The 24,480-nt window shown below is 43.2% G+C and overlaps 1 protein-coding gene across 1 annotated transcript in view; it reads right to left on the bottom strand.

The window, feature by feature from the left end:
* Window positions 1–24,480, bottom strand: part of LOC137655751 (protein limb expression 1 homolog) — a 547,460-nt gene that overhangs the window by 8,467 nt on the left and 514,513 nt on the right. The window contains 1 exon segment of the mRNA XM_068389823.1: window positions 7,164–7,304. Coding sequence (XP_068245924.1) covers window positions 7,164–7,304 — 141 coding nt within the window.

Below are 24,480 nucleotides of genomic sequence, written 5' to 3'. Positions count from 1 at the left end.
GATTCTGATTCTTGGGCCTACACATAACCTCCTCCAAAAATAGATTTTTCCTTCATCAAAATCGCCTTTTTGGGGGTCAGGATGCTGTGTGGTTCCCAAGGAAAAAGAACAGGGCAACATTAGTGTAGATATGTATACCATAAAGGACACTTCATCTATAATCATGCAAATATCCAATTCATGTGTGTATGGGTGTGAAGAAATACTAACAGGTCACTCGCCTCATAAGAGAAGACCCCTGGGAGAGGAACTAGATGCCTGTTATTGTACCTCTACTAGGGGACCAGGTTACCAGGCCCTTCCTCTACCCAATATCCCCTCGTAGGTGCCGCAAATGAGCCAGGTACCACACGCAATGTTAACTGCTTCAATTTGTTTCAGGTAATGTCTTATAAGGACCCTATGCCCAGAAAACCCGTAAAGCTGTGGATGTGCTGATATTGCATACTAGCAAATAATGCCGATGAAGAAGCAATTTTTCTCATCTTGGGTTTTTGGGATGAAGAGAGGAACAACATTTTTTTTTGATGAGGGAGATTATTTCATTATGGATAGCAACTGTAGAGAGGGACTTGTTGGTCTTAGTATTTTGAAACAGACTACCTTCTAAAGATGTGGATCTCTGCAGATATGATTGCAGGGTAGACACTGGATAGAGGCTACCATCCCCAGACTGTAATTCTGTGATTTAAAGAGGATCCTACCTCTGAAGAGGCTTTTCCTTTTTACCCGAAAAGTGGACCCTAAGAGTCAGGATCAAGAGAAGGCCAGATGATAAACACCTGTTCTCCACGTAATGCTACAAGCTCACCGACTCTTGTTCCTGAGGCTAATGCTATCAGAAAAAATAACCTTCTGGAGTAAAGTTTTTAGAGGAATAGTAGAATTATCTAATATTGCCAAAAACTCAAGCACTATGTTAAGAGATCATGACACTAAAGGAAATGGAAGGGATGGTTATTGTAGATTAAAGGACCAAGTAATCTTGAGGAACTTGTTTGAGAGGTTCTGTCAATGCAGATTTGGATGACAAGACTGGTGATGGCAAAAGCTTCATCTATTTCAGGAGGTGAATCAAAAAGGAAGCCAAGAAGTCCAGGGCTATCCACACTGACTAATATTGTCTGATCGAAAAAAGACCTCTTACAGCCCATCAAATATGTCACATTCTACACTGAAGATTCTCTTCCATATATACATATACAGGGGAGATAATACAAGTGTGTAAGTTCTGGTTCAAAAAGGAAAAAGCTATAAATATTACATTCCCTACTCTCTGATACAGCCATGCTGACTGAAGAGGATAAGAGCTTTGTCTAGATGCTGTTTGGCAGAGTGGAACCACTAGCTCAGATGTCCCAAGGATTTTCAAAACCTTTGAAATCATACTCGTTCGAGGAAACAGATAAATTGACAACTATCTGGTTCAATTCAGGTCCAAGGTATCTTTTGCACCTGCATGAAAATCCACATTTGGAGCTATGCAGAGCTGAAGCTTGCAAATTTCTTTCTTTGTAAACAGGTACACTTGGAGATCTGGGATAATCTTGAGGATCTCTTGGAAGGAGCTCTGATCTAAGATCCACTCTATCTCCAGGGTTGTCTGTCTGGACAAAAAGTCTGGTACTCCATTCAGAGAGCCAGAAAGGTCGACTGGTGAGAGGAATAAATCCTTCTGAAGGAACTTCAAAATTAGGAGAACCACTGTATTTAAAGTTCTTGAAACAAGATCCTTTTATCTAGAAACAACAGACTGCTGTTGATGAAAATCTTGATATGAGAAATGAGAGTTCCTTCTTAAATTGAGCTTATTTAATATCAGAAAACCTGCCATCAGTTCCAACACATTATATGAAACGCTGAAAGCTGAGGGTACCATATCATAAAATAAAGGTCTCCCCTGGATGATCTCCCCAACCCAACTTGGATGATTCTGTAGGAAGGATATCAGGGGAGGGAGCAACAGAATGAAACAGAAAGGGCCTTTGGTGAAGTCTAAGGCCTGAGAATTCTTTTTCAGCAACGGGGAGATCAATCATCTCAAAACCACTTCCAAGTCATTTTCTTCCACACACAACTGAGGTCTTTCAACCAGGTCTTCAATAACGAATCGACTGTTGGGGAAAACTAATGAGAGTCCATCAACTTCCTATGCTGTTGGGAGGAAAAGCATATGAAGAAATGAATTGGCCCTGCATAAGATTTTTTCTGAGATGCCTTTGGAAGGCTTAGAGTGGCTTCAGATATATTGCAATGAATGTCTAGCCACCAAAATACCTTTTTGAAACTAGTCTTGAATTTTGAAAGTTGATAAATCAATCAAGAAACTTAGTTCCTGAAGAACTTGCAGGACCTGATTTATGTGCATGAGACATAATACTTTTGTCTCTGCTGAGACTAGCCAGTCATCAAAATAAGATATGACCTGAACTCCATGCAACCGAAGTAGTTTGATCAATGACTGCTAGTTTTGTGAGAACCCTTGGAGATATACTGAGGTTAAAAGGCATCACTTTGACTCTTTAGGAACACCTTCCAAACCAAAACCCTGGGTAAGGTTGGTATAGGACTATGCCAATAAGCATCTTCAAGTTTATAGTACTAGTCCGAGCCACTTGGTGTAGTAATTAGCAGACATAAGTAATGGGCATCTTCTTGAATGCATCACATCTGATATAATTGTTTAGATGACATAGGTCAAGGATCACTCTTCTCTTAAGCGAGTCTTTCTTTGGTATACCGAACAGTTAGCATTTTGTTAATAAAGGAGTCAAGTTCCACTGTTTTGGCCTGAAAGAACTGCTGGTGTGGAGGTGGTTTAGAAATTCCCGAAAAGCCCAGATCTTTAGAGACTGCTCTATACATGTCATGAAAACAAAGGAGAAAACCTGCCACCTCAGGGCATTCACTGTTGAAGTTCTTTACCTATGCAAGACAGACAAGATCCCTTGCTTCTTCCTCTAGTTTGCTTTCAAGTACTCCTTTTCCTCTGAACAAATCCCTAAGTACTCGGGGTTTCAGTGTCTGCCTAATCAGGATGACTATGCTGTCTCCTATCCTCCCAAGAAACTTGTTTGCAAACTTGAATACCTTTGGCTGAGTCTTCTACTTCAATCTTTTTCAGATCACAAGAATTCTGTTTTAACAAGTTTTATAAAGACTCATATGCAGATTTGCATAAATTCCAGAGAGGACATAACAGACATCATATTAAAGTGTCTGATAAGCATTAAACTCTGAGCAAAAGGAAATTCATCACCTAACTGATTAATACCCACATGCCATTCCTATTTCTTGGGGAAATAGACCTTGCAAAACCTTCACAGTTCCATGAATCCTTTGAACTTCTTAGGATAATAACATATAACCAATAACATAATCTTCACCATTTTGACCAAAAAAGGCTGTTTTCAGTCCTGACACCAATATCCAAACCACGGATCTGTAAGAAATGCTGTGATTGAGGAGCAACCTCCCAGCATATGAGACTGCCTCTGTTAGAGTGTTAAGAGCAGACTTGTGCATGATCAGTAAAACCTACTTAGGAATAAGAAGTGGGCAAACCTTACAGGACGGTTCCTTAATGCTCCATTGAGATTGAAGAAATGTAGCAATATTTTCAAATTCCCCATAATTATCGAAGGAAAATCGAAGCCTCTCAGCCAAAAAGTGTTTGACTCGGGCCAAAAAGCACATCCTATGCCAGATTTCTAAGGGTTTCCCATCAGATCTCCCTCCTCAACATCCATAGCAGAAGCCGTACTAACTGACTTCTTCCCGGTCACCAAACTCAAGACTCCGGTCAGGAGATGTCATGTCCACTGGAGTATTCTCCTGATCCTAAAAATCTGACGGGCGGGGCACCACAAGGTCCCCTGGCTGGGACAATGAGGGATCAGGAGGAATGTGGGAAATCAAAAGAATGGTAGGTCCTTAGATATGATCAACATAAAGGGAGTGCATTGATGCCTCAACTATTCTGGCAATAACTGAGGCATCCATAAGAGATGCTAGCTGACTTAGTAGAGGTGGAATATTAACCAGCCTAGCAGAAACCTGAGTCGCAGCAGACCTAGCAAGCTGGCTAAACCCAGGAGGAGTATCAAATGTTTTTTTCCCAGAGAAAACAGAAGTGTACTCTAAAAAACCCTGGAGTAAAGCCGTCTCCCCTTCAGGGTCTAGAACCTACTCTGACCCAAAATCTACTATTCAGTAGGGGGCCTGGTCCACTATGACCTTTTACCAATACCTCTTACTGCCAAATCTAATTCTTGTAGGCAGAAGAGAGCTCGAGAATCCTTACTGGGAAAATATTCTGAGGGACTCAAGATCTTAGCAAACCATTTCACCCACATTAAAAGGAGAAGAATGACACAATCTCTTAAGTCTGCTACAAATTATATTTATTTTATGCAATCTCTCAAGCCTGCTACTAATGAATCCTTATTCTTAGCAGAAAGAATCCATTGAATGCAAACTAGGAAATTTTCAAGGTTGCAAGCCTTGCTCAGAGGCACAACAGTTGCAATGATGGCGACACTGTCTGAGCACCACCAAGGGTTGGCTGGGTTACTGCACCCAGACTGGTTACACTTAACCCTGATTTCACTCAGCTGTAATACAAAATTCATAATTGAAAACATTTATATTTTAGTATCCTTAAAGATATGAGCATACCTCTTCCCATCTCACAGAGATCCTTTTACTACTCAAGTTTTTAAATAGAAAATTAAGAGAATAAGAGAAGGCTAACATAATTGAAAACTAAAACCTTAGAAGGCTAACATAATTGAAAACTAAAACCTTAGAAAGCTAACATAATTGAAAACTAAAACCTTAGAAGGCTAACCCTTTCCCATAACTGTCAAGTATATAGTTGGCACCTCGACGAATCAAAGGCTAGAGAAGGAAGTAAAACTAAGACATGACATAATCTTTTTTCCCTAACTACTCAATAGTTGGAGCCCATTTAAAGTTTGAATCGAGTACCCCTGCCCACCCATACCTATTCCATAATAGATATGAGGATAAAAGGCTTCAGTTGTAGTGGGTTAATACTTAACCTTAGTTACACCCCCACCAAAATATAACCCAACCTTGGGGAGGAGGAAGTCACTTCCACTCAGATCATGTTAGTGCATTCCCAAATAACATATGTACAGTGAAAATACAGCAAAAATAGGTTAATGATCATATATTGGCTATTTACCAGACCATATGTTCAAAATACCAACTAATTTGTTATATAAAGGATTTAGGAACAAAAATAATCCTACAACTACTCTACCCAACTGAGGTTAGAACATTTCAATGCCAAAAATGTGCATTTAAACATATAAGATTAAAAATATTTCTAAGCTTTCTTCTAGGTTCAATGCAAAAGCTAACTACCCAAAGGCCAACTTTAAAATATTAATTTTGTGACTTGCTAATGGAGTAAAAACCTTCATATATTACAGCTAAATATACACAAATAACATACGGCTATTCTAGCCTTAAACTTAACTAAGAAGGATCAGCATATAAGGCTAGTCTAAGGTAATGATGTGACAAATTACTTTTATTCTAAAATGCTATCAACGCTGTAAAGACGTTATACGCCGGTAACAATAAACAACTCTAGGCTACCACACTGGATCAAGATAATGCTCACAACTTAGGCTATATGAAAGCAAGTAATACTGCATTATCAATAAAGTGCCTATAAGACAAAAAAACTTGAATACTTCCATGACAACATGAAATCTCGGAGTAAACGGTGTCATGCGCCAAATATACAATTCAAAATAAACCACCGAAAGAGTCCTTCTCTCCAGAGACAAAAGACTGCCGTATGCTGTTGATGAACATCTAAATGAGAAAACTGAGAGTTCCTTTTTAAATGGAGCTTATTTAACGTCAGGAAAACTGCCACCTTTTCACCCATTAGCTCCTCCTGGGTTTGACCAGCTTGCTAGGTCAGCTGCGACTCGGGTTTCTACTAGGCTAGTTACCATTCCTGCCTAGGATATTGCCAGAATAGTTGAGGCATCAATCCATTCCACATTATCACTAAGAATAGTAGATATCTAAATCAGAACTTGATCAACTGTTACTTAACTTAAAAATAGAAGCAGACACTCGCAAATAATAGAGCTTGGTAGACAATGTTGGTTGCATTTCAACAAAACAAAAGATGGTGACAGGGAGAAAACTATGTGCACAGGTAATATTGATTCCAGTATTAGCATTGGTTATCACTGATGATGTTATTGGTTGTCAGAAGAATTACAACGATGGAGGTGGTATGATGGGTTCTATAGAACCTGAAATCATTGGTCTCTCTTATGTACACTGAGTCCATGCTTTGCGCACTGATACACTGGATATGGGGCAGGGAAGATGACAATATTTCTTTGGTATTCTAGGTATCATTGGATTCCATGTTTTAGCCTTTAACAGGAGAGTCCCTAGGAACCACACAACATCTTAAATGCCCGCCCACTCCCAAAAGAAAAAAAATAGAAGAAATTGACTATAGTAATAAAATTTGAGGCCAACAATATTTTCAACTATGTTTAGGTAATGCAGTCACTTATCTAAAATGATGAATTTAATTTGAAATGCAGTGTTATTCTTAAGGCATAAAGTGTCCTTGTGCTCACAAACCAAATTTAAGAGTTGACAGTTGACTGCACTTATAACTATATATTAACTCTAGAAGATTGAATTTGGCATTACTGTATATATATATATATATATATATATATATATATATATATAATTACCCTTACTTTGGTCTCAAACGCCATGCTCAAAATATAGTAATGTTGTCTTTTAGACTGCAATCACATGCAGTCAATTTAATGCTGCCTATACAGGGTCTATTCAGGATCAATACTCAAGGTATAAATGGAATTTTGATACAATTGTATAGAAACCAATACATGTAATTATATGCTTTCCTTGATTCATATCTATAAGAAATTTACTTTTTATCCAAGTTATTTTCATGTTAGCTTTGATGAAGCTTACTAATAATTTCATTGATTTTAGGATAGTCCAATTAGAATCTGTGTACATCAATAAAGTAATATTGTAATTATCAAAATAACAATCAGCATAAGAATAAAATGATTATGCCATAAGAATTCAAATTTAATAATAAAAAAAAGACTGGTTACCTTAAACTGGGCTCTTGCATCAGCTACAGCTTTTTCTATGAATTCATCAGAGATTCTGCGTGAAGGGTGTTCATTGAAGACAGAGTTCATAAGTGCTATTTTTGCAGCACTACGGCGAGCCTCTGCCTTTGTAGGGCAATTCTGTAAGAAAAATTACGGATAAAGATAGAAAAAAAAAATTTCACACTTTATTTATAGAATATAAATATTTTATTTTACTTATGCTTGAGAGCACTGCCCAGAATGTTATGGGGTGAAGTCACAAAGCAAGTCATCAATGAATGAATAAAGCATGTCTTTATTCACAGTATCACGATTGCCATCTAATAATTTTAAGAATGGAAAGTGCAGCAAATTACAAAGCTTTTAATTTACTTACACTAAGTCGTCAATATAAAAATGTTAGGAGAAAGTAACTCTTCTGTATTTTTGTCCAATTAGGATTAATGAATTATCTTGCCAATAAAACTTTTGTTTGATTATGTTGATAATCTGGTCTCCCATGACTAGAAAACATTGATGCCAACCTTCCAATACAACTCTAGTAAGAGACTTTATATAACCCATGGTTACTGCAGCCTATTGGTGAGATAAATGGCTACACTTCACAGCCTTCTTTCCATTACATAATATGATAACGATGTAAAACAGCAGCTAAAGACAATCAGGTTCATGTAAACATTAAAAAATTTGATAACTGATAATCTTTTTCTGAAAACTTGAGTATTCAGCAATTTCAGAAATGGCTGTCACTTGTCAATTATTCCTTGTTGGTTAGAAGGAGCATATAAATTTTAGCTACTTTGGCCAGCTTGTTTTCATTCACACTCCTATATGATATCAACTAACCTTCTCAGGTGAATGACAAGCAAGGTGAGGTGACCTAATTCCTACCATAAAGCTTAGGTCTTCCATTTCAGCATTTACGAGAGGGGCCACTCATGAATGACAGAGACAAGGGAGTGACATTGCCCTGGTTAGCAGGACAATGCTCTTGAGACTGAATATATATAAATGTGATTAGCACCCAAGCTCCCTATCCATCCGAACTAGAACTAGGGAAGGCCAGGCAATGGCTGATGATGACTCAGTAGGTAGCCCTATAGGTTACCCATAACCCCTACATCGAGCTTCAGCAGGACTCCAACCCAAGTCCAACAAATCACCAAGCAAGGACGTTTCCAATTGGACACCACAACCCCTATCACACAATTCAGAAGAGAGCCCTCTTCTCCTGTGGCTGAAGGATGTATTGATATGCATCTTGAAAATTAGCTTACATTTAGTATGCATTTGAACAGTAAAATAATGCTATTTATATTAGCGTCACGAAGCACTTCATAGATACCAGGGAACTTTATCAGTCTTTACTGTGATAACCTTCATTTTAATAAAACTATCTCTATTATTGGAAAGTACTCAATATGACTATAGTAGTTCCTTCATTAAGTGCATGCAGTATTTCCTTCCCAAATACCAAATTAGAGGAAAAACCTAAGGCTGAGCTGGTTAAGTTGTTGATGGAGTATGAGCTCACCTACTTGATGATTTAAAATAAAATTAAAAACTCCCAGTTTCCGTTCATGACCAAAAAAAAAAAAAAAAAAAAAAAAAAAAGGCATTAGTTTTGAACTGCAAGTGACAAGTAAGTGATGAACAATGGAATTCAATGGTGCTGGATGAAATACTGTACTTCTTAGGTGAAAGATTATCCCTGGACTGTTCATCACTAAGATAGTGTTGTGGTGGCCGATGTGGCGACGCCCCTAACTGGTGAACACCAGGCTGGGGTTCGAGTCCTGCTCAAACTCCTTAGTTTCTTTGGTCGCTGCAACCTTACCATTCTTGAGCTAAGGAAGGGGTTGGGGGTTGGGGGAGCCTATAGGTCTACCTGCTGTCATCAGCAGCCATTGCTTGGCCCTCCTTGGTCCTAGCTTGGGTGGAGAGGGGGCTTGGGTGCTGATCATATATGTATTTGGTCAGTCTCTGGGGCATCATCCTGCTTGCTAGAGTAATGTCACTGCCCCTTGCCTCTGCCATTCATGAGCGGCCTTTAAGGCCTTTTAAATCCATAGAATTGTTAAACAAAAAAATTCAAATTACAGAACCATGGATCTTCTTGAATGCATGATCAAGAAGTTTTTGCCTTTTCATTGAATATTAAATCAATGGTCAATCTCAAGTCTCCTAATGTTGTAAGGAACTGAAGCCATACACAATATATAATGCAACGAGACAGGCATTTATTTCGTTAAATACCTCAAAGAACTTAGAAAAGAAAATGGGAGCTAAAACACTTGGAAGGAATACAAACAGTGAAAAAAAAATCAGTGTAAGCAGCTCTCTCAGGTAGACAATTAAAATTACTACTATGTAGGAACATATAGGAGCCAAGGGGGACTATATTGAAAATTAATTATGGAATTTGTGCCTCATGGTCTGCTGATAGGCACAGGGACGTCATGTAGTACAAAGCTGTAACTATACTCCATTTTCTTTAGTTAGGTGCACTTGCACTGACTGGCAGGGGTGCCCTTTTAGCTCAAAAAGTTTCCTACTAGCTGATTGGTAGGACAAAATAATTATAATCAATCAGCTAGTAAGAAACTTTTCCTAGCTAAAAGGGAACCACTGCAAGTCAGTGCAAATGGGTCTCATAAAAAAAGAGTATAAGAGAAAACCTCCAAAGTTACAATATGAATTAGAAGTTCAAAGAAGTTGGACACCATAATAGAAGAGAGGAAAATGGATCAAAGGTAAAATAACAGGACGATGTGGTAACGTCACTGACTGGTGAACGTCAGACTGGGGTTCGAGTCCCATTCAACTCGAAAGTTTCTTTGGTCGCTGTAACCTCCCCATCCTTGTGAGCTAAGGATGGGGGGTTTGGGGGAGCCTATAGGTCTATCTGCTGAGTTATCAGCAGTCATTGCCTGGCCCTCCTAGGTCCTAGCTTGGATGGAGAGGGGGCTTGGGCGTTGATCGTAAGTATATATGGTCAGTCTCTAGGGTATTGTCCTGCTTGATAGGGCAATGTCATTGCCCCTTGCCTCTGCCATTCATGAGCGGCCTTTAAACCTTTAAAAGGAGCTACAACTAGTGGTCACAGGGGGGGGCAGCAAATATCCTTAAGCAATTCTAACAGTACCTCTACACATCAAGAAGTGCACTAATAGCATCAACCCCATCTGGGGCCAAGGTTACTAAAAGCTAACATTTGCTCGTAAGAGAATCCAGAAATAAATAATGCAGCATTTATTCAAAGTTTTTACCACTATTTTTATGCCAACAGTAAACGTTCCTTAATATACCAATGTCCTTAGCAAACTCTCAGAGCAGCCTCACAGTTGCCAAGTGACTAGATGACAAATATCAACAATCATAAGGGGATAGAGACCAAGAAGAGCAGCAATAATGGTGAAGAAGAAGAGAAGGAAAAAAAAAGCAAAAGAAAACTACTAGTTAAGCTGGAAAAGCAGAATACTATAAGCCCAAGGGCTCCAACGGGGAAAAAAAGAAAAGTCCAGTGAGGAAGAAGTAAGATAATAAATAAACAACAGGAGAAGTAATGAACAATTAAAAACAATATTTTAAGAATAGTAACATTATAAAAGTTCTTTCATATATAAACTATAAAAGACTTATGTCAGCCAGCTAGAACTTTTGAAGTTCCACCAATTCAACTGCCTGGTTAGGGAGATAATTCCACAACTTGGTCACAACTGGAATAAAACTTCTAGAATACTGTGCAGTATTGATCCTCATAATGGAAAAGGCATGACTATTAGAATTAACTACAGAACTAGCATTATAAATAGGATGGTACTGTCCGGGAAGATCTGAATGCAAAGGATGGTCAGAATTATGATAAACTAACTAACTGAACGATGGTGCCAAAGATTAATATCTAGATCAGGAATAATAAATTTGTTAGACTGTAAGTTCCTGTCCAACAAATTAAGATGAGATTCAGCAGATGAAGGCCGGACATGAGAACAATACTCGAAACAAAGTCGAATGAAATAATTAAAACACCTCTTCAGACTAGATTGATCACCGATAATCTTGAAAACTCTCCATAAACCAATTTTATGCAATTGCAGAAGAGACTGGCCTGCTGTTTGCCAACAGAGTATTCCAATTTAAAATCTCAAAGGTCATGTAGTACTAATACTACGTCATACAGAGGAAATTCCAGACCAAAAGAGCAATATTCAATACAAACAGGCAACCATGTAATGTTTTACGAAGGTTGTTGAAAAACTGTCTACTTTACCAAATATCAAAATAGGATGTTATCCAGTTCATAGACAACCACTGTATAACCTTGAGATAAAAGATGTTTTACAAATTGTTTTCTTTAGTATTTGAATTCTTTAGTTACGCTAAAATTTTGTTCAAGACTGAATGGATGAACGACAGAGCAAATTTGTGACCCAAGAATAATGCATAACCATTCTAAATAAAAACATGTAAATACTAGGTTATTTAATTCCAAATAATTAATGTCTAACAAAGTTACGGCATAGAAGCTCTATTTAGGATAGATTTACATGTTTAAGGTCGAAGAAGTCTTCTTAAATCTGTTTCTGTATTAATATTATTTTGATCTAATGAATGAAACAACCCTACAGAAGAGAATGAAATCTATATAAAAAAAGAGGATTTAAATGAATCACCTTTAAGAAAAAATTCTAATTTAGTAGAAAGCATCGCTTTCACTCACTAACTGGCTATTGTCAATATCTAACCAAGGTTCTCTTTATGGAGGAATTGACACACTTTCTCTTGACGACAAAATCTGATCACAAGGACGTCAATATTCAAAATGTCCATGTATTTCTATTTCTTAATTGTTTTGATATGAAATGCCCTCGTTACAGATTCACTATTAAATTCATTTTTTTGTATGTAACTTCAAAGGTTCAAACTTGCAGCATACTTTGAGAGTATGTTGGATGGGAGGAGATTTGGGGATACTTTAAGTATGTTCGATGAGTTGAGAGTTGGGGATCCTTTAAGTATGTTGAATGAGAGGACAGTTGGGGATCCTTTAGGAGAAGGTTGGATGAGTGGAGATTCGGGGATCCTTTGGGAGTATGTTGGACGATAGGAAAATAGGGGATCCTTTGGGAGTATGTTGAACGATAGGAGTAGGGGATCCTATGGGAGTATGTTGAACAATAAGAGAGTAGGGGATCCTTTGGGAGTAAGTTGGGTGAGGTGAGAACACGGGATCCTTTAGTGGTATGTTGGATTAGGGGAAAGTCAGGGATCCTTTTGGATCATGTTGGATGAGGGGAGATGAGGGGATCCTTAAAGAGTATGTACTGTGAAAAGGAAGTAGGGGATCCTTTGGGAGTATGTTGGATGAGGGGAGAGTAGGGGATCCTTTGGGAGTATGTTGGATGAGTGGAGAGTAGGATCCTTTAAGTATGTTGAATGAGGGGACAGTTGGGGATCCTTTAGGAGAAGGTTGGATGAGTGGAGATTCGGGGATCCTTTAGGAGTATGTTGAACGATAGGAAAATAGGGGATCCTTTGGGAGTATGTTGAACTATAGGAGAGTAGGGGATCCTTTGGGAGTATGTTGAACAATAAGGGAGTAGGGGATCCTTTGGGAGTATGTTGAACGATAGGAGAGTAGGGGATCCTTTGGGAGTAAGTTGGGTGAGGTGAGAACACGGGATCCTTTAGTGGTATGTTGGATGGGGGGAAAGTCAGGGATCCTTTTGGAGTATGTTGGATGAGGGGAGATGAGGGGATCCTTAGAGAGTATGTACTGTGAGGAGGAAGTAGGGGATCCTTTGGGAGTATGTTGGATGAGGGGAGAGTAGGGGATCCTTTAGGATTATGTTGGATGAGGGGAGAGCCGAAGATCCTTTGGGAATATGTTGACTGAGGAGAGTCAGGGATCCTTTGGGAGTATATTGGATGAGGGGAGAGTCGGGGATCCTTAGGGGGTATGTTGGATGAGGGGAGAGCCAAGGATTCTTTGGGAATATGTTGATTGAGGGGAGTCAAGGATCCTTTGGGAGTATGTTGGGTAAGGGGAGAGTAGTGGACCTTTGGGAGTATGTTGGATGAGAGGAGAATAAGGGAACCTTTCAGAATAGGTTAGATGAGGGGAGGTTAGGAGATCCTTTCAGAATATGTTGGATGAAAGGAGATTAAGGGATCCTTTCAGAGTATGTTAGATGAAGGGAGAGTATAGGATCCTTTTAAAGTATAATGGGTGAGTGGAAAGTAGAGGATCTTTAGGGAGTATGTTGGATAAAGAGAAGTGGATCCTTTTGGAGTATGTTGAGTGAGGGAAGAGTAGGGATCCTTTGTGAGTATGTTGGGTGAGGAGAGAGTAGTGGATCCTTTGTGAGTATGTTGGGTGAGGGGAGAGTAGGGGATCTTTTGGAAGTATGTTGGGTGAGGGGAGAGTCAGGGATGCTTTGGGAGTATGTTGGGTGAGGGGAGAGTAGGGGATCCTTTGTGAGTATGTTGGGTGAGGGGAGAGTAGGGGATCCTTTGGGAGTATGTTGGGTGAGGGGAGAGTAGTGGATCCTTTGTGAGTATGTTGGGTGAGGGGAGAGTAGGGAATCCTTTGGGAGTATGTTTGGTGAGGGGAGAGTCAGGGATGCTTTGGGAGTATGTTGGGTGAGGGGAGAGTCAGGGATGCTTTGGGAGTATGTTGGGTGAGGGGAGAGTAGGGGATCCTTTGTGAATATGTTGGGTGAGGGGAGAGTAGGGGATCCTTTGGGAGTATGTTGGGCGAGGAGAGAGTAGTGGATCCATTGTGAGTATGTTGGGTGAGGGGAGAGTGGGGGATCCTTTGGGAGTATGATGGGTGAGGGGAGAGTAGGGGATCCTTTGGAAGTATGTTGGGTGAGGGGAGAGTCAGGGATGCTTTGGGAGTATGTTGGGTGAGGGGAGAGTAGGGGATCCTTTGGGAATATGTTGGGTGAAGGGAGAGTAAGGGATTCTTTGGGAGTATGTTCGGTGAAGGGAGAGTAAGGGATCTTTTGGGAGTATGTTGGGTGAGGGGAGAGTAGAGGATCCTTTGTGAGTATGTTGGGTGAGGGGAGAGTAGGGGATCCTTCGTGAGTATGTTGGGCGAGGGAAGAGAAGGGGATCCTTTGTGAGTATGTTGGGTAAGGGGAGAGTAGGGGATCCTTTGGGAGTATGTTGGGTGAGGGGAGAGTAAGGGATCCTTTGGGAGTATGTTGGGTGAAGGGAGAGTAAGGGATCCTTTGGGAGTATGTTGTGTGAGGGGAGAGTAAGGGATCCTTTGGGAGTATGTTGGGTGAAGGGAGAGTAAGGGATCCTTTGGGATTATGTTGTATGAGGGGAGAGTAAGGGATCCTTTGGGAGTATGTTGGGTGAGGGGAGAGTAAGGGATCCTTTGTGAGTATGTTGGGTGAAGGGAGAGTAAGGGATCCTTTGGGAGTATGTTGTGTGAGGGGAGAGTAAGGGATCCTTTGGGAATATGTTGGGTGAGGGGAGAGTAAGGGATCCTTTGTGAGTATGTTGGGTGAAGGGTGAGCAAGGGATCCTTTGGGAGTATGTTGTGTGAGGGGAGAGTAAGGGATCCTTTGGGAGTATGTTGGGTGAAGGGAGAGTAAGGGATCCTTTGTGAGTATGTTGGGTGAAGGGAGAGTAATGGATCCTTTGGGAGTATGTTGGGTGAAGGGAGAGTAATGGATCCTTTGGGAGTATGTTGGGTGAGGGGAGAGTAAGGGATCCTTTGTGAGTATGTTGGGTGTAGGGAGAGTAAGGGATCATTTGGGAGTATGTTGGGTGAGGGGAGAGTAAGGGATTCTTTGTGATTACGTTGGGTGAAGGGAGAGTAAGGGATCCTTTGGGAGTATGTTGGGTGAGGGGAGAGTAAGGGATCCTTTGTGAGTATGTTGGGTGATGGGAGAGTAAGGGATCCTTTGAGAGTATGTTGTGTGAGGGGAGAGTAAGGGATCCTTTGGGAGTATGTTGTGTGAGGGGAAAGTAGGGGATCCTTTGGGAGAATGTTTGATCAGGCGAGAGAAGATGATCCTTTGGGAGTATGTTGGGCGAGGAGAGAGCAGGGGGAGGGAGACTTTAGAAGTATGTTGGGTAAGGGTAGAGTAGGGGATCCTTTGGAAGTATGTTTGATCAGGAGAGAGTAGATGATCCTTTGGGAGTATTCTGGGTGAGGGGAGAGTAGAGGATCCTTTGGGAGTATGTTGGGCGAGGGGAGAGTAGGGGGAGGGAGCCTTTAGGAATATGTTGGGTAAGGGTAGAGTAGGGGATCCTTTGGAAGTATGTTTGATCAGGAGAGAGTAGATGATCCTTTGGGAGTATTCTGGGTGAGGGGAGAGTAGAGGATCCTTTGGGAGTATGTTGGGTGAGGGGAGAGTAGGAGGAGGGAGCCTTTAGGAGTATGTTGTGTAAGGGTAGAGTAGGGGATCCTTTGGAAGTATGTTTAATCAGGAGAGAGTAGATGATCCTTTGGGAGTATGTCGGGCGAGGGGAGAGTAGAGGATCCTTTGGGAGTATATTGGGTGATGGGAGAGTAGGGGATCCTTTGGGAGTATGCTGGGTGAGGGGAAATTAGGGGATCTTTTGGGAGGATGTTGGGTGATATGAGAGTAGGGGATCCTTTGGGAGTATGTTGGTTGAGGGGAGAGTAGGGGATCCTTTGGTAGTATGTTGGGTGAGGGGAGAGTAGGGGATCCTATGGGAGTATATTGGATGAGGGGAGAGTCGGGGATCCTTTGGGAGTATGTTGGATAAGGGGAGAGTAGGGGATCCTTTGGTAGTATGTTGGGTGAGGGGAGAGTAGGGGATCCTTTGGGAGTTTGTTGGATGATGGGAAAGTAGGGGATCCTTTGGGAGTATATTAAATGAGGGGAGAGTTGGGGATCCTTTGGGAGTATGTTGGATGAGGGGAGAGCCGAGGATTCTTTGGGAATATGTTGATTGAGGGGAGTCAGGGATCCTTTGGGAGCATGTTGGATAAGGGGAGAGTAGTGGATCTTTGGGAGTATGCTGGATGGTCTTTGGCAGTATGCTGGATAAGAGGAGAGAAAGGGATCCTTTCGGAATAAGATGGATGAGGGGAGGATAAGGGATCCTTTCAGATTGTTACATGAAGGGAGAGTATAGGATCCTTTTAAAGTATAATGGGTGAGGGGAGAGTAGAGGATCCTTTGGGAGTATATTGGTCGGGGGGAGAGTAGGGGATCCTTTGGTAGTAGGTTGGGTGAGGGGAGAGTAGGGGATCTCTTGGGAGTATGGTAGGTGAGGGGAGAGTAGTGGATCCTTTGGGAGTAGGTCAGATTAGGGGATATTAGGGCATCCTTTGGGAGTATGTTGGATGAGGGGAGAGTATTGGATCCTTTGGGAGTATGTTGAGTGAGGGGAAAGTAGGGGATCTTTTGGGAGTATGTTGGGTGAGGTGAGAGTAGGGGATCCTTTGGGAGTATATTGGTTGAGGAGAGAGTAGGGGATCCTTTGGTAGTATGTTGGGTGAGGGGAGAGTAAGGGATTCTTTGGGAGTATGTTGGATGAGGAGAGAGTAGGGGATCCTTTGGGGGTAGGTTGGGTGAAGGGAAAGTAGGGTATCCTTTGGTAGTATGTTGGGTGAGGGGAAAGTAGGGTATCCTTTGGTAGTATGTTGGGTGAGGGGAGAGTAGGGGATCGTTTGGGAATAGGTTGGATGAGGGGAGATTAGGGGATCCTTTGGGAGCATGTTGGATGAGAAAAGAGTACGGGATCCTTTGAGAGTGTGTTGGATGAGGGGAAAGTAGAGAATCCTTTGGGAGTATGTTGGATGAGGAGAGAGTAGAGGATCCTTTGGGAATATTGTGGGTAAGGGGAGAGTAGGGAATTGTTTGGTAGTATGTTGGGTGAGGGGAGAGTAGGGGATCCTTTGGGTGTATGTTGGATGAGGGGAGATTAGGGGATCCTTTGGGAGTATGTTGGATGAGGAGACAGTAGGTGATCCTTTGGGAACATGTTGGGTGAGGAGAAAGTAAGGGATCCTTTGAGAGTATGTTGGCTGAGGGTTGAGTAAAGGATCCTTTGGGAGTATGTTGGGTGAGGGGAAAGTAAGGGATCCTTCTGAAGTATCTTGGGTGAGGGAAGTAGAGGATCCTTAGGGAATATGTTGAGTGAGGGAAAATCATGGTACCCTTTGGGAGTATGTGGGGTGAGGGGAAAGTATGGTATCCTTTGGGAGTATGTTAGGTGAGGGGAGAGTAGAGGATCCTTTGGGAGTATGTTGGTTGAGGGGAGAGTAGGGATAATTTAGTAGTATGTTGGGTGAGTCGAGAGTAGGGGATCCTTTGGGAGTATCTTGGTTGAGGGGAGAATATGGGAGTCTTTGGGAGTATGTTGGTTGAGGGGAGAGTAGGGATAATTTGGTAGTATGTTGGGTGAGGGGAGAGTAGGGGATCCTTTGGGAGTATGTTGGTTGAGGGGAGAGTAGGGATAATTTAGTAGTATGTTGGGTGAGGGGAGAGTAGGGGATCCTTTGGGAGTATCTTGGTTGAGGGGAGAATATGGGAGTCTTTGGGAGTATGTTGGTTGAGGGGAGAGTAGGGATAATTTGGTAGTATGTTGGGTGAGGGGAGAGTAGGGGATCCTTTGGGAGTATGTTGGTTGAGGGGAGAGTAGGGATAATTTAGTAGTATATTGGGTGAGGAGAGAGTAGGGGATCCTTTGGGAGTATCTTGGTTGGGGGGAGAATATGGGATACTTTGGGAGTATGTTGGGTGAGGGGAGAGTAGGGGATCTTTTGGGAGTATCTTGGTTGAGGGGAGAGTAGAGATAATTTAGTAGTATATTGGGTGAGGAGAGAGTAGGGGATCCTTTGGGAGTATCTTGGTTGGGGGGAGAATATGGGATACTTTGGGAGTATGTTGGGTGAGGGGAGAGTAGGGGATCTTTTGGGAGTATCTTGGTTGAGGGGAGAGTAGAGATAATTTAGTAGTATATTGGGTGATGGGAGAGTAGGGGATCCTTTGGGAGTATGCTGGGTGAGGGGAAATTAGGGGATCTTTTGGGAGGATGTTGGGTGATATGAGAGTAGGGGATCCTTTGGGAGTATGTTGGTTGAGGGGAGAGTAGGGGATCCTTTGGTAGTATGTTGGGTGAGGGGAGAGTAGGGGATCCTATGGGAGTATATTGGATGAGGGGAGAGTCGGGGATCCTTTGGGAGTATGTTGGATAAGGGGAGAGTAGGGGATCCTTTGGTAGTATGTTGGGTGAGGGGAGAGTAGGGGATCCTTTGGGAGTTTGTTGGATGATGGGAAAGTAGGGGATCCTTTGGGAGTATATTAAATGAGGGGAGAGTTGGGGATCCTTTGGGAGTATGTTGGATGAGGGGAGAGCCGAGGATTCTTTGGGAATATGTTGATTGAGGGGAGTCAGGGATCCTTTGGGAGCATGTTGGATAAGGGGAGAGTAGTGGATCTTTGGGAGTATGCTGGATGGTCTTTGGCAGTATGCTGGATAAGAGGAGAGAAAGGGATCCTTTCGGAATAAGATGGATGAGGGGAGGATAAGGGATCCTTTCAGATTGTTACATGAAGGGAGAGTATAGGATCCTTTTAAAGTATAATGGGTGAGGGGAGAGTAGAGGATCCTTTGGGAGTATATTGGTCGGGGGGAGAGTAGGGGATCCTTTGGTAGTAGGTTGGGTGAGGGGAGAGTAGGGGATCTCTTGGGAGTATGGTAGGTGAGGGGAGAGTAGTGGATCCTTTGGGAGTAGGTCAGATTAGGGGATATTAGGGCATCCTTTGGGAGTATGTTGGATGAGGGGAGAGTATTGGATCCTTTGGGAGTATGTTGAGTGAGGGGAAAGTAGGGGATCTTTTGGGAGTATGTTGGGTGAGGTGAGAGTAGGGGATCCTTTGGGAGTATATTGGTTGAGGAGAGAGTAGGGGATCCTTTGGTAGTATGTTGGGTGAGGGGAGAGTAAGGGATTCTTTGGGAGTATGTTGGATGAGGAGAGAGTAGGGGATCCTTTGGGGGTAGGTTGGGTGAAGGGAAAGTAGGGTATCCTTTGGTAGTATGTTGGGTGAGGGGAAAGTAGGGTATCCTTTGGTAGTATGTTGGGTGAGGGGAGAGTAGGGGATCGTTTGGGAATAGGTTGGATGAGGGGAGATTAGGGGATCCTTTGGGAGCATGTTGGATGAGAAAAGAGTACGGGATCCTTTGAGAGTGTGTTGGATGAGGGGAAAGTAGAGAATCCTTTGGGAGTATGTTGGATGAGGAGAGAGTAGAGGATCCTTTGGGAATATTGTGGGTAAGGGGAGAGTAGGGAATTGTTTGGTAGTATGTTGGGTGAGGGGAGAGTAGGGGATCCTTTGGGTGTATGTTGGATGAGGGGAGATTAGGGGATCCTTTGGGAGTATGTTGGATGAGGAGACAGTAGGTGATCCTTTGGGAACATGTTGGGTGAGGAGAAAGTAAGGGATCCTTTGAGAGTATGTTGGCTGAGGGTTGAGTAAAGGATCCTTTGGGAGTATGTTGGGTGAGGGGAAAGTAAGGGATCCTTCTGAAGTATCTTGGGTGAGGGAAGTAGAGGATCCTTAGGGAATATGTTGAGTGAGGGAAAATCATGGTACCCTTTGGGAGTATGTGGGGTGAGGGGAAAGTATGGTATCCTTTGGGAGTATGTTAGGTGAGGGGAGAGTAGAGGATCCTTTGGGAGTATGTTGGGCACAGGGAAAGTAGGGGATCCTATGGGATGTTGGGTGAGGGGAAAGTAGGGGATCCTTTGGAAGTATAGTGGGTTAGGGGAGAGTAGATCCTTTGATAGTATGTTGGGCGAGGGGAGAGTAGGGGATCCTTTGTTAGTATGTTGGGTGAGGGGAAAGTAGGGGATCTTTTGGTAGTATGTTGGACGAGGGGATCCTTTGGGAGTGTCTTGGTTGAGGGGAGAGTAGGGGATTCTTTGGGAGTATACTGGGTGAAGGGAGAGTAAAGAATCCTTTGGTAGCATGTTGGGTGAGGGGAGAGTAGGGGATCCTTTGGTAGTATGTTGGGTGAGGGGAGAGTAGAGGATCCTTTGGGAGTATGTTGGATGAGGAGAGAGTAGCGGATCCTTTGGGAGTATCTTGGTTGAGGGGAGAGTAGGGGATCCTTTGGGAGTATGTTGGTTGTGGGGAGAGTGGGGATAATTTGGTAGTATTTTGGGTGAGGGGAGAGTAGTGGATCTTTTGGTAGTATGTTGGATGAGGGGAGATTAGGGGATCCTTTGGGAGTATCTTGGTTGAGGGGAGAGTAGGATATCCTTTGGGAGTAAGTTGGATGAGGGGAGAGTAGGGATAATTTGGTAGTATGTTGGGTGAGGGGAGAGTAGGGGATCCTTTGGGAGTATGTTGGTTGAGGGGAGAGTAGGGATAATTTAGTAGTATGTTGGGTGAGTCGAGAGTAGGGGATCCTTTGGGAGTATCTTGGTTGAGGGGAGAATATGGGAGTCTTTGGGAGTATGTTGGTTGAGGGGAGAGTAGGGATAATTTGGTAGTATGTTGGGTGAGGGGAGAGTAGGGGATCCTTTGGGAGTATGTTGGTTGAGGGGAGAGTAGGGATAATTTAGTAGTATGTTGGGTGAGGGGAGAGTAGGGGATCCTTTGGGAGTATCTTGGTTGAGGGGAGAATATGGGAGTCTTTGGGAGTATGTTGGTTGAGGGGAGAGTAGGGATAATTTGGTAGTATGTTGGGTGAGGGGAGAGTAGGGGATCCTTTGGGAGTATGTTGGTTGAGGGGAGAGTAGGGATAATTTAGTAGTATATTGGGTGAGGAGAGAGTAGGGGATCCTTTGGGAGTATCTTGGTTGGGGGGAGAATATGGGATACTTTGGGAGTATGTTGGGTGAGGGGAGAGTAGGGGATCTTTTGGGAGTATCTTGGTTGAGGGGAGAGTAGAGATAATTTAGTAGTATATTGGGTGAGGAGAGAGTAGGGGATCCTTTGGGAGTATCTTGGTTGGGGGGAGAATATGGGATACTTTGGGAGTATGTTGGGTGAGGGGAGAGTAGGGGATCTTTTGGGAGTATCTTGGTTGAGGGGAGAGTAGAGATAATTTAGTAGTATATTGGGTGAGGAGAGAGTAGGGGATCCTTTGGGAGTATCTTGGTTGGGGGGAGAATATGGGATACTTTGGGAGTATGTTGGGTGAGGGGAGAGTAGCGGATTTTTGGGGATTATGTTGGATGAGGGGAGATTAGGGGATCCTTTGGGAGTATGTTGGATGAGGAGAGAGTATTGGATCCTTTGGGAGTATGTTGGATGAGAGAGTAGGTCATCCTTTGGGAGTTTGTTGGATGCGGGGAAAGTAGGGGATCCTTTGGGAGTATGTTGGATGAGGAGAGAGTATTGGATCCTTTGGGAGTATGTTGGATGAGAGAGTAGGTCATCCTTTGGGAGTTTGTTGGGTGAGGGGAAAGTAGGGGATCCTTTGGGAGTATGTTGGATGAAGAGAGAGTAGGTGATCCTTTGGGAGTTTGTTGGGTGAGAGGAAAGTAAGGGATCCTTTGGGAGTATGTTGGATGAGGAGAGAGTTGGTGATCATTTAGGAGTTTGTAGGGTGAGGGAAAAGTAGGGGATCCTTTGGTAGTATGTTGGATGAGGAGAGAGCAGGTGATCCTTTGGGAGTTTGTTGGATGCGGGGAAAGTAGAGGATCCTTTGGGAGTATGTTGGATGAAGAGAGAGTAGGTGATCTTTTGGGAGTTTGTTGTGTGAGGGGAAAGTTGGGGATCCTTCGGGATTATGTTGAATGAGGAGAGTAGGTGATCCTTTGGGAGTTTGTTGGGTGAGGGGAAGTAGGGGATCCTTTGGGAGTATGTTGGATGAGGAGAGAGTAGGTGATCATTTGGGAGTTTGTTGGGTGAGGGGAAAGTAGGGATCCTTTGGGAGTATGTTGGATGAGGAGAGAGTAAGTGATCCTTTGGGAGTTTGTTGGGTGAGGGGAAAGTAGGGGAGCCTTTGGGAGTATGTTGAATGAGGAGAGTAGGTGATCCTTTGGGAGTTTGTTGGGTGAGGGGAAGTAGGGGATCCTTTGGGAGTATGTTGGATGAGGAGAGAGTAGGTGATCATTTGGGAGTTTGTTGGGTGAGGGGAAAGTAGGGATCCTTTGGGAGTATGTTGGATGAGGAGAGAGTAAGTGATCCTTTGGGAGTTTGTTGGGTGAGGGGAAAGTAGGGGATCCTTTGGGAGTATGTTGGATGAGGAGAGAGTAGGTGATCCTTTGGGAGTTTTTTGGGTGAGGGGAAAGTAGGGATCCTTTGGGAGTATGTTGGATGAGGAGAGAGTAGGTGATCCTTTGGGAGTTTGTTGGGTGAGGGGAAAGTAGGGGATCCTTTGGGAGTATGTGTTATAAGGAGAGAGTAGGTGATCCTTTGGGAGTTTTTTGGGTGAGGGGAAAGTAGGGGATCCTTTGGGAGTATGTGTGATAAGGAGAGAGTAGGTGATCCTTTGGGAGTTTTTTGGGTGAGGGGAAAGTAGGGATCCTTTGGGAGTATGTTGGATGAGGAGAGAGTAGGTGATCCTTTGGGAGTTTGTTGGGTGAGGGGAAAGTAGGGGATCCTTTGGGAGTATGTTGGATAAGGAGAGAGTAGGTGATCCTTTGGGAGTTTGTTGGGTGAGGGGAAAATAGGGGATCCTTTGGGAGTATGTTGGATGAGGAGAGAGTAGATGATTCTTTGGGAGTTTGTTGGGTGAGCGGAGAGTAGGGGATCCTTTGGGAATATGTTGGATGAGGAGTAGGTGATCCTTTGGGAGTTTTTTGGGGGAGGGGAAAGTAGGGGATCCTTTGGAAGTATGTTGGATGAGGAGAGAGTAGGTGATCCTATGGGAGTTTGTTGGGTGAGGGGAAAGTAGGGGATCCTTTGGGAGTATGATGGATGAGGAGAAAGTAGATGATCCTTTGGGAGTTTGTTGGGTGAGGGGAAAGTAGGGGATCCTTTGGGAGTATGATGGATGAGGAGAAAGTAGATGATCCTTTGGGAGTTTGTTGGGTGAGGGGAAAGTAGGGGATCCTTTGGGAGTATGTTGGATGAGGAGAGTAGGTGATCTTTTGGGAGTTTGTTGGGTGGGGGGAAAGTAGATGATTCTTTGGGAGTATGATGGATAAGGAGAAAGTAGATGATCCTTTGGGAGTTTGTTGGGTGAGGGGAAAGTAGGGGATCCTTTGGGAGTATGATGGATGAGGAGAAAGTAGATGATCCTTTGGGAGTTTGTTGGGTGAGGGGAAAGTAGGGGATCCTTTGGGAGTATGATGGATGAGGAGAAAGTAGATGATCCTTTGGGAGTTTGTTGGGTGAGGGGAAAGTAGGGGATCCTTTGGGAGTATGATGGATGAGGAGAAAGTAGATGATCCTTTGGGAGTTTGTTGGGTGAGGGGAAAGTAGGGGATCCTTTGGGAGTATGATGGATGAGGAGAAAGTAGATGATCCTTTGGGAGTTTGTTGGGTGAGGGGAAAGTAGGGGATCCTTTGGGAGTATGATGGATGAGGAGAAAGTAGATGATCCTTTGGGAGTTTGTTGGGTGAGGGGAAAGTAGGGGATCCTTTGGGAGTATGATGGATGAGGAGAAAGTAGATGATCCTTTGGGAGTTTGTTGGGTGAGGGGAAAGTAGGGGATCCTTTGGGAGTATGATGGATGAGGAGAAAGTAGATGATCCTTTGGGAGTTTGTTGGGTGAGGGGAAAGTAGGGAATCCTTTGTGAGTATGTTGGATGAGGAGAGAGTAGGTGATCCTTCGGGAGTTTGTTGGGTGAGGGGAAAGTAGGGGATCCTTTGGGAGTATGTTGGATGAGGAGAAAGTAGATGATCCTTTGGGAGTTTGTTGGGTGAGGGGAAAGTAGGGGATCCTTTGGGAGTATGTTGGATGAGGAGAAAGTAGATGATCCTTTGGGAGTTTGTTGGGTGAGGGGAAAGTAGGGGATCCTTTGGGAGTATGTTGGATGAGGAGAAAGTAGATGATCCTTTGGGAGTTTGTTGGGTGAGGGGAAAGTAGGGGATCCTTTGGGAGTATTTTGGATGAGGAGAAAGTAGATGATCCTTTGGGAGTTTGTTGGATGAGGGGAAAGTAGGGGATCCTTTGGGAGTATGTTAGATGAGGAGAGTAGGTGATCCTTTGGGAGTTTGTTGGGTGAGGGGAGAGTAGGGGATCCAGTTTGTTGGGTGAGGGGAAAGTAGGGGATCCTTTGGGAGTATGTTGGATGAGGAGAGAGTAGGTGATCCTTCGGGAGTTTGTTGGGTGAGGGGAAAGTAGGGGATCCTTTGGGAGTATGTTGGATGAGGAGAAAGTAGATGATCCTTTGGGAGTTTGTTGGGTGAGGGG

The sequence above is a fragment of the Palaemon carinicauda genome, chromosome 16, assembly GCF_036898095.1.
Source record: "Palaemon carinicauda isolate YSFRI2023 chromosome 16, ASM3689809v2, whole genome shotgun sequence".
Classification (NCBI taxonomy): domain Eukaryota; kingdom Metazoa; phylum Arthropoda; class Malacostraca; order Decapoda; family Palaemonidae; genus Palaemon; species Palaemon carinicauda.
Note: the sequence above shows the minus strand (reverse complement) of the source record. Positions and strands in the feature narration are given on the sequence as shown.